The sequence below is a fragment of the Rhagoletis pomonella genome, unplaced genomic scaffold, assembly GCF_013731165.1.
Source record: "Rhagoletis pomonella isolate Grant_MI unplaced genomic scaffold, Rhpom_1.0 Rhpom_scaffold_00132, whole genome shotgun sequence".
Classification (NCBI taxonomy): domain Eukaryota; kingdom Metazoa; phylum Arthropoda; class Insecta; order Diptera; family Tephritidae; genus Rhagoletis; species Rhagoletis pomonella.
This window is the reverse complement of record NW_023458686.1, coordinates 1,654-12,564: the sequence shown is the minus strand read 5'-3', so window position 1 is coordinate 12,564 and position 10,911 is coordinate 1,654. Positions and strand designations below refer to the sequence as shown.

The window sequence follows — 10,911 nt, the reverse complement described above, 5'->3', positions numbered from 1 at the left end:
TGGAACCTAGGGCGTTCCAGCCGCTCAGGTGGCAATCTCGAAAATTTTGAAATCGATAAATATGCGCGGACTGGAACCTAGGGCGTTCCAGCCGCCCAAGTGGCAACCTCGAAAAATTTTTGCAATCGAAAATAGGCGCGGACTGGAACCTAGGGCGTTCCAGCCGCAAATAAAGTGCAGTTTCGAATTTCGTCCACACGGGGCGTTGGTGCGGATTGGAACCTAGACCGTTCAAACCGCAAAGGCAATATACATACGTATGCAGGCTTGAAACTCGTCGCATAAGGCATTTTAAAGTTTTTGCTCTTACTGTCTATAAAAGCGAAAATAATAAGTTGTATCTAAGAGATAAATGAATAAATAGTTAAAAAAGGGTAATTATCCTTAAACAAGACGTGGCAAAGCCTACTAGGCGTAGCCCAGGACTGAGTACAACCGACTGGAACGAACGTGCGAGCCTAGTGCTCAACCGCCTCTCGCCGAAATACTTGACGGTGGTACCGGGGGGTTCGGTACTCGGACAGTAGGAGGTTTAGTTCGGGTTAAAGTCCCACACTGACGGGTATAGGCTTTCGATGCTTCCTCCTCGTAAAAAAAAAAAAAAAATGTGACTTGGAAGCACAAGCAAATTTTCAAAACATTGCAATTGTGAGCGAGAGAGTGCACGCACTCCACCTTGCGCATTTTCACTCTCTCCTGGCAACGTCGCACAGCCGGCAACATGCGCGCTCTGTTTGTATCATGGCTCGTTATTATCGTAAATTTGGTGTGGCATGCAACATATTATTTGTTTGTTGTCTCAACAGCACGTGGCAGTCTTTTGTATTCAATCGAGGAGATGAATTTGTTTGTATTGCATGGCGTTTTGTGTGTTGTACGTGCGTGCGTGTGGGAGAGACTAGATTGAGTGCTGCAGCAACATTTCTCACGCTCATGCAACATGTTGCGAAAGTTTTTTTGCTGCGATGCATTTTGGATATTTATGAATTTATGTAGTTAATTTGAAAAGAAACCAATTATCCAAATAAAAGACCTTTGAATGCCTATTTTTGCGACGTCATTATAGGGGGGAAGGCGTACAATTTAGAGACGCAATTTTTCTGCAACGTTTTATCGCCCTAACTCTCAAAATGGTTTCATCCCTCTTAAGGGGAAATTTCATAAAAAATTCACCCAGAGATGGTCTTCAGTGTCTCCCTGCCTACTTAGCTGCATCGAAACATATCATCCAATCCATCCAATTGCGTGACTAAGAAGTCTACTGCGTACAGCGTTACATCTGAAGATCTAGCTACTGGCTAAATTATTCAATGCCCACACCGACGGCCCTACCCACTTGCGGAAAAGGTTGGTTGATGGTTGTATAAAACCGACTCTACTTTGGCGTTTACAAAACGCGAGGCGTTGTGATCATATTCGCGGGAACAGAGAAAGGATTACCCGCAAAGCAAAAACTAAAAACCACACCAAACAATTGGTGCGGGTGTCGGAAGAAGTCAAGCATAAAAGTCCAAGGACAAATTCACCTTATACAAGAGCAAAAGGGAGCCAAAATCAATTGGTTACAAACCCATTTGCCTTATGAAGAATAATCATCGACAAAACATCGCCTGCGACCAACTTCAAGTCGTCCTCATCTGTGGAGATTCAGGCAGGGGCAAGTACGTTCAGTGAAGGAAGGTCGGGATATGGAGTCCAAACTCGCTAAGCGGATAGGCGACGACGAACTACCTGCACACTTATTTTATTCAAGGCTTTAGCAAGCCTTTGATTATTTATAAATGGATATATGTGTTCTCTAGGAGATCCATAGAAGGGCTCGAATACAACACTGTTCTTAGCCGGAGGAATAACTAGAAGATCTTGATACTTGCGCACAGAGGGCAATGAGAAAGCAACATCATTCGGTAGAAAAGAAAACGCCGTAAGTTTTTTTAAGTATTGTAGATAACGCTTGGCCGAGAATAAGCTCGGCCGACCACTAACATTTGTGTAAGCGCCAATTTATTATTATTAGATTACACTTCTATAATTAACCTGCCTTAAAAGAATAACAGATATTTTATAATTAAAAACCCAACGCCAAATTCCACAAATTGTCTACCTTTGTAACATGCGTGCCAGACTTTGGCCATCCCAAACGTAATTATTTATATTAAAAGTTTTATTGATTAGACCATATTAAAAATAAATTGGTGACAACAATGTTAAGTTTCCATCAAGGACTTTTTAAACAGCTTTCATTTGAGTTTTTAATATTTTTTCCGTTTTTATGACTAGCTTTTTTAATATTTTTTGTTCCGTAAACACTTCGTAATTAACATTTCAATCCTCAGCTTAAAAATTAGTACCTTTTTGAAAAATATTGAGATCAAAGAATTTTTGAACAATTCATTTGATAATAAATCAGTTCTATTATTTCATTTACTTAATTTTAAATTTTTAGTTTTAACTTTTTAGTTAGGCGACAGACAACACTATTGAAAAATATTTTTTTTTAACCAAAGATTTCGTAAATACCTTTCGTTGGATACCGAAATTGTAAGATTTCATTTATCTAAACAATAAGCCTTCCTAAGCCACTTTATTTTAATACACACATTTTGTAACATTTCATTTACCTTATGAATTAAATTAAATTTTTCGAACAGGTGGCAACAATCTGCAAAAATTTTTGGAAATCAAGTTTTATCAAGCCCTTTTAGTCTGGTACCTATAGTGTAATATAATTTTATGGTGTAATAATATGTTATTTACCTTTAATTGGATTAAATTTGAGAAACATGTGGCAGCCCTTTTAAAAAATATTTTTTCAGTTACGCTTTCTCAAAACCTCCTTAGTTTCATACCCAAATTGTAATATATTTTATCCATATAATTAATCAAAAATTTTAAAGCAGGTGAGGGCACTCCATTTTTTTACACATGCTTGTAAATCATGCGAAATTTATAGCGAACAAAGGGATTGCTCAAATCGCTCAAGCCGTTTTCGAGTTTTTGCCTGCCGAACAAACGATTTTAACATTTTCATATACATACACGATATGTTGATACAGATTTATATATGTACGAGTGTGTATGGACATCGTAGATACATATTTAGATGGAAAATAAGGAGACCCGATTTTTTGTTTTTTTTTTTTAAATCGGTTAATATTAAACCGTGCTTCCGGGGCTCAAATCCCATATATTTTATATGGAGAACATACATTGCTTTCCTAGAATTGCTGTACAATTTTCAAAAATTATTTTTTTGGATCGAATAAAAATATTTTTATTTAGAAACTACACGCTAAAAACAAATTTTTGTATATAAGAGATGCGATAAACGCTTATGAAAAAATAGTTGGCAAATTTTTAAGTTAAATTTGTATCAAAATATTTTTTTTTTTTTTAAATTTCAAAGTCAAATATTTTTATTCTATCAAACAGTCTTTATTTTTAAAAATTTTATAGCATTTCTAGAAAAAAAAATATTTTTCCCATATAAAATTAATGGAAAACTTAGAAGTCGGCTGGAATATTAAATTGTGGGACACCCTAATGTAGGTATATACATACATTCCTATGAACAAGCATCGGTTGATATGTTAAAACTTTGCACATAGACGCCCACCCAAGTGACAATATGCCAACAAGCTCTTGTTCATATATCTAACTGTAAAAGACCAGTAGAGCACAGTGGGCGTTTATACTTGGGCAATTCAATTCTACCGCTAGCAGTTCGCTGGTTGTAGCTCGAAAGCCTCACTAACAAAGTTTTACATATTGTTGTTTACATATAGTTTTGCTTTAAGTTGTGCTACGAATATTCATTCACACACAAATATGTATGTGTACATCAGTACACACACGCATACACAAAAGTGTCTAAGGATTACGTGCGCCGCCATGACAACGAAATTAATTACGCCTAAGCAGGCCATATGGATGGATAGTGAATTGTGAGTCCTTTAGTCAACAAAACGGCAAGGTGAATGACAACTGCAATTACAACAAAGACCAAATCAAATCAAAGTAGAAGAAAGAATAGTAAAAGACAAAATGGGAATAAAAATCATTGTAGTAGTTTATTTATATAAAAGTAGTGAAAGAGTACTAAAAAAATTTACAAACAAAGCGAACTGCGTGATTTCCGCATGTTCCGCATATTCCCTTAGTTCAGATTGAAGGCTGTTAAAAGCTTTGTCACCAACCGGCAATGGCGTGCTGTGTGTGATACCACTGAGCTCACAGAAGGATACATTTTTTTGTATTATTTTTTTGTATGCTATTTACTAAGTAGTTGTGTGTTTTACCCCCCGCATGAGTAAGTAGACTGCAATATCTTCTATCCTGGATTTTTCTAGTCATGCTTAACATCACCACGGGGGGGACGGCGCTCTCAGGAAATGGTCTTCCTTTGATGCACTCACAGGCTAGGGATTTGATTTGACTACTTTGTTTTACAGAAAATAAGGGAGTTTGTTAAATAATATTTACTTGAAAGGTAAAAGTTTAGATTCAACAATGTAGGGCAATATAAATCTTAAAATAGTTACTTATATCTTGTTATTCTTCTTGATTGGCGCCTGTAACCACAAAGTCGAGGCCCACAAAGCAGGCCAATCGTTTCTCTTCTGTGCCAACTGACGCCAATTGGAAACACCAAGTGAAGTCAAGTCCTTCTCCACCTTTTATTTCTAACGCCTTCTTCTTTCTTTGTTACCAGCATCCCGACCCGCTTGAAATACTTTCTGGACTAGAGCGTTTGCCTTCATTCGCACGACATTTACGAGCCAGCGGAGTGGTGCTTGCGTCACTAACTGTATCCTGGGCCATTGAACAGGCAACACTACCACTAACCGACCAAACTGTACGACGTAATCGTAATTAGAGGTCAAACCTAGAGCTTTTTTTATTATTTCAGCATCGACTCTCTTTACAACAAGACCTTGAATACTTATTTTTGCTTGAAATTCCCTTAGAAGGATCATACACTATGACTTTAAACAACAAAGGAAGAAGGACGTATGGAGATAGTTTTTCAACAGAAGTTTGTAGTCAAGGATCCAATTTAGTACATCGCTATGGAAAAAATATTGCCCGGCAAAGCTCCACAGGTACACAAACCTAATGTTTTTTGAAATTTTTGCTAAAATAAATTTCCCAAAGAGCTCATATGATGAAACGAAAAACAAAAACAACCAATGGAAATCACGAAAATATGTTTTATAATTATAGTGCACAATTTCTTCTTTCATGTCTAGTAGTTTCTTTAAGATTGGTCCACAAAGAAAACCTAATATAGAAAGAAACAAATGCAGCAATTTAAAACACAGAAAATGAAACCAAAAATTTATCATAAAAGGACTATGTTCTCTTTGATATACGTCAAAGATCAAGTTTAAATGGGGACTTGTATGGCTACCCATTAGGGTGGTCCAAAAAAAAACAAGAATTTTAAATGTTAAGCACTCAGCCCTAGGACTTTTGTAAATGAAAAAAAGAATACCCGTAGTTTGTTGTTAAAAAAATTACATTTAGAACTGCTGCAAAGCACATGAAGCTGTCCATGTATTTTAAATTAAGAAGCAACACTTTTTTGTAGCAATGGAAAACTCTGTTCCTCTTCAGGATACTTCCAATAATAATACCCAAGTATTAGCTTTACCATTTTTTAATCCTAATAATTTTATATGGGTCCCTCATTGCACTTCTTGGGGTTTTTTGGCGACCTATAAAAAATAGTTAATATTAAAAAATTGTTAATAAACAATTGGGTATTCTTTTCCAATCGAAAAGTTTTGATTATCAAAACTTCATGGGCTTTGAGGCAGTTCCAAATATCTCCTTTTTTCTTTAAACAAAAAAAAAATCATCCTAGGGGGTGAGAGCTTAATATTTTAAGCTTTTTACTCTACCGCACATATTTTTAGACCACCCTACTGCCCAATAATAGCTCGGTTATATAGCGTGAGAAGTAATATAAAGACACTTATTATACAAATACTCTGATGTGTGTAGCTTATTTTCGAGATGCTATATTGGTATAGTATTATTGGTGCAGCAAATGCTTGCCACAGTTAATTAAACTTGGATAAGTGATGTTTTGTCCATAAAGAAACTTTTTTCATAGATTGAAGAATAGAATTATAACAACAATTGTTAAAAAAAAAACAGATCTATATGTATTTAAGTAGTGAAGTAAGTTCACATCAGTAAAGTCCATAAAAGTTAAGCCTACTTTCGGCTTAGTTACATAAAGTTTATAAAATTAAGTATGTAAATAATTGCATTATTATTTATCAAAAATTCTTAAGAAATTCTTTTCTTCAGATTATTATTATTATTTTTTTTTGCATCCCACCTTTTATCCATTTCTTGTGCGTTTTGTGACTTGAAGCTATTCCAGTCTAGTTGTCTTGGATTGTTGACTGCTGTAGAGCAAATCGAGGTTGTCAAAATCGAAGTTTGTAATTTTTATTTACTTTATTTTCATAAAAAAATCAGTAACATATAAAACTAATCCACTTTGATATTGCACGAAGTTTAAAATTGCAAGATTATTTAATCTAACTTTACTTTCAAATATTTCTTTAAACCATATTTTTTTATGTGAAAGCCTAATTTTATTTATCGGATTTTGCACGAATTTTATCTGAATCAATTGCCACTGAAGTCCTTAAATTTTTCAATCCTTTAGTCTGGGACTGACTATAAAATTAACTAATTCTTGTTTTTATTTCTTATTTGTTCGCCACTTTTGTCTGAGCGATTAGTTGTGTTCAAGCATTTTCTTCTTTAGTTGTACTAGAAATGTGTTTACTTGTTATTATTTTTATGATATTTTATATTTGAAGCAATCAAAAGCAGACCAAATTGACGATAATTTTGTTCTTTTTTCCATACAATTTTCAATTTTCCCCCCTACCTGCACTTTTACTGTTCCGCAAAATCACTTCTTTTTTTCTACTAAACCATTTTAATTAAATTCACTCATAATGGTATTATATTTATTGCCAGCGGCTGAAACGCGCACTCCACCGCCCCAAATATCTTCGCACATCCATTGCTGCTGCCTCACATACACAACCGAAACCACTACCATCACTTAGTACAATAACAGTACATTTCTTTCACTCACTTCACATTTCGCATTTCACGTTCCGTTTGGTTCCGTTTCCGTCGGAGTTGAATTTCCTACTGAATTGCTGTGGCACAACGGCTAGACCAGCGAAGGCATGCTGCTCAGTTGCTTCGTTTTGTTTCTTGGTCGGTTGGCATTCGTTTGGCAATGCAAGCAGTGAAGTATTTTCCTGCACTGAACACACGCATCGCACAAACACATGTGACTTGGAAGCACAAACAAATTTTCAAAACATTGCAATCGGGAGCGAGAGAGTGCCCCACGCACTCCACCTTGCGCATTTTCACTCTCGCCTGGCAACGTCGCACAGCCGGCAACATGCGCGCTCTGTTTGTATCATGGCTCGTTATTATCGTAAATTTGGTGTGGCATGCAACATATTATTTGTTTGTTGTCTCAACAGCACGTGGCAGTCTTTTGTATTCAATCGAATAAATGCAATGTTTTGTGTGTTGGACGTGCGTGCGTGTGGGGGAGACTCGATTGAGTGCTGCAGCAACATTTCTCACGCTCAAGCAACATGTTGCGAATGTTTTTTGATGCGATGCATTTCGGATATTTAAGCATTTATGTAGCTAATTTGAAAAGAAACCATGCATCCAAGTAAAAGACCTTTCAATAATTAATTTTGCGACGTCATTATGGGGGGAAGGCGTGCAATTTAGAGACCAAATTTGCATGGTTCCACCCCCCTTAAGAGGAAATTTCATAAAAAATTCACCCAGAGATGGTCTTCAGTGTCTCACTGCCTACTTAGCTGTGTCGAAACATATCATCAAATCCATCCCATTGCGTGACTAAGAAGTCTACTGCGTACAGCGTTACATCTGAAGATCTAGCTACTGGCTAAATTATTCAATGCCCACACCGACGGCCCTACCCACTTTCGGAAAAGATTGGTTGTCGGTTGTATAAAACCGACTCTACTTTGGCGTTTACAGAAGGCGAGGCGTTGTGACCATATTCGAGGGAACAGAGAAAGGATTAGCAGAAAAGCAAAAACTAAAAACCACACTAAACAATTGGTGCGGGTGTCGGAAGAAATCAAGCATAAAAGTCCAAGGACAAATTCACCTTATACCAATGCGAAAGAGAGCCAAAATCAATTGGTTACAAACCCATTTGCCTTATGAAGAATAATCATCGACGAAGCATCGCCTGGGACCAACTTCAAGTTGTCCTCATCTGTGGAGATTCAGGCAGGGGCAAGTACGTTCAGTGAAGGAAGGTCGGGATATGGAGTCCAAACTCGCTGTGCGGATAGGCGTCGACGAACTACCTGCGTACTTATTTTATTCACTCGAAAATTATTTTTCGGAATTTGGCTTTAGCAACTCTTTGATTATTTATAAATGGATATATGTGTTCTCTAGGAGATCCATAGAAGGGCTCGAATACAACACTGTTCTTAGCCGGAGGAATAACTAGAAGATCCATGGGCCGCATTTGGCAATAGCAAAGCAGAAAGCAGCATGAAAAAAACGACCAATAGGGCGGAGTCTTGTCTTACCTGTTGTGAATAACAGCGAGTATTTTGAGCACTCAAGTAGGGTTGTCATCATTTTGTCCCTTGAATATTTCATACAAATGAACCGATTCCTAATGCAGAAGCCATAAACACAAACCAATCGCTGGACTATATGAATCGATAGAAGACATTATTTCCGAGAAAATCATGAACGATTAGGGTGATCTAGGCTAAAACTATGCATGCTAAAACCGACTCGGTTCTACCACTGTATTTTTTCTTGACGATAATTTCCCAAAGCCATTTAATCATCCGCACAGTTTCCTGTGATATCCTATGGCCTGGCACCCAGAAAAGTCTGACAAAGCCCCCAAGAATACTAGAGTAACCATACGCCGAGTTCGGCATGCAGCCAGTACCCCTAAGTGTGACTGCCGCCAGTGGGAGTGGTCCTAAGCGCACCACTGATTCCAATTAGGCACCCCCTCCTCACTAACTCTTCTAGTAGGTCGTTTACGAACACAATACAGAGAAGTTTTGAGGGAAAACACCCTGGGGCTTGCCCCTGTTCACTCTGCGGTAGACGGTGGCACCGTCCCACTTCGCTGCGACAATTATGTCAATGCTGATTTCCCGAGGGGAAAAACACATCCATGAATCCTTAATCCGGGAACCATGGTTCAGGGACATGGAAGTTGCAGGGTGCATGGATGGTCGTTTAGGATTTTATGCCGCTGTATATCAAATAAAAACTCCTCAGATATTATTATTCACTCACTGCAGACGACGAACGATCGCAACTTCTTTATATCATACGCCCACAAGCCATATCAGAAATCCGCTGTAAAAGATCAAACGCCCATAAAGACTGGCAGCAATTTCTTACTTGGTTGCAATGCCAATGCAGTCACGCGCTGGGGCCAGCACTGAAACCAACGAAGGGCGTACTACGCCAGATTTTTATTAATACTTAAATTACTCGCGGACGAAACCCGTAAAGGAGCTCATCTGCAGACTACAGAACTGTCCTAACTGAGTAGGACAGCGCTTGCTTACAGTGTAGAGTGAACAGAGGCACCCCTCTAACTTGGGTTCCCTTACCACTGCGCATCATAAACTTGCTAGACTTGGTCTTGGTGACTAGCTACACAGAGTTCACTTATGGATAAGGGTACATTTTTGGCGGCTTCATACAATCCCACCCAAGGTTATCAAAGTTTTATTACAAATGTACGGCAAACAGCGGCCTCGTAACCTTACTCTGGTAAAACCGAGCTGGTATTATTCACCAGAAAGTACAAGATCCACATTCCCACGCAACCGGAAATGCTCACATGAAAGTTTCTAACAGAGTTAAGTATTTGAACCTGGACGTAATGACTAAGGGATCAGATGCTTAATATTTCTGCAGGGGAGCCGTAAGTAATCTTTCGACTCTACGATTCTATAGTTAAGCCTGTTAGGTTTTTTGGAGTTCTCGTTCGGTAGAAATTGCAGCTAAACCGCAGTCACTACGGGTACCATGAGTTCTCTATAAACACAAAGTCTAGGGTTCCGGACTGCGATAGCGTGGTTCAAACAGAAGTGGCTGCCGTTAAAGAAACAACAGACACACTTCTCAGTGTGTGGCTTCAGTAAGGGTAATAAGCATCAATGTCTCCTATGCTCAGTAAAGGTAATAAGCATCAATGTCTCCTATGTACAGGACCGGTCAGAGGTCACAAAAAAAAATTTAAATAAAACTGGAAGAGTATTTAAAAAGCTATGCAATTTTTAGTACGACCATTTCTAAAGCTTGAACCCTTTTCACTTTTCTTATCCCAGCTTCCACATATCTCAAGCCTCTGCCATACACACTCCAAACAGACGCAACGCGCCAACTTGACGAATTGTCAAACGAATGTAAACAAAGACTTGAGTGACAATTGAATTGTGCTTGAACGTGTGAATGCATAAACTGGCTTTAACAGCAATAGCAACAAAATATTTAAATAGAATTAAAAGCCGGAAACACCAACAATAAGACAAAGAATAACGTTAAACGACAGCAAAGTAAACACGAAATGACAGCCGACACATAGCAGAGAAAGCAAAGAACAAATGAATGTTACACTACGTAAAGGAAAAATAACAACAACAACACCAGCAACAAAACAAATCAAACGCCAAAAAGCAGAAGAAACCGAAGCAGCAAATGTGACAGTTGAGCCCCCCACTTGAGTGCACTCTAAGAAAAAACAAGTAAGAAAGTCTAAGTTCGGGCGGAACCGAACATTAAATACCCGGCGCAAGTATTAAATATATGTTTTTTCAC

At 37.9% G+C, this 10,911-nt stretch overlaps 1 protein-coding gene across 1 annotated transcript in view; it reads right to left on the bottom strand.

The window, feature by feature from the left end:
• LOC118750079 (kinesin-like protein CG14535) overlaps nucleotides 1-7,170 on the bottom strand; it is a 168,163-nt gene extending 160,993 nt beyond the window's left edge. The window contains exon 1 of the mRNA XM_036484813.1: nucleotides 6,350-7,170. Within this exon, the coding sequence (XP_036340706.1) occupies nucleotides 6,350-6,360 (11 nt within the window). The 5' untranslated portion in view covers nucleotides 6,361-7,170. The remainder of the gene's footprint in view (nucleotides 1-6,349) is intronic.
• Nucleotides 7,171-10,911: the final 3,741 nt, after the last annotated feature.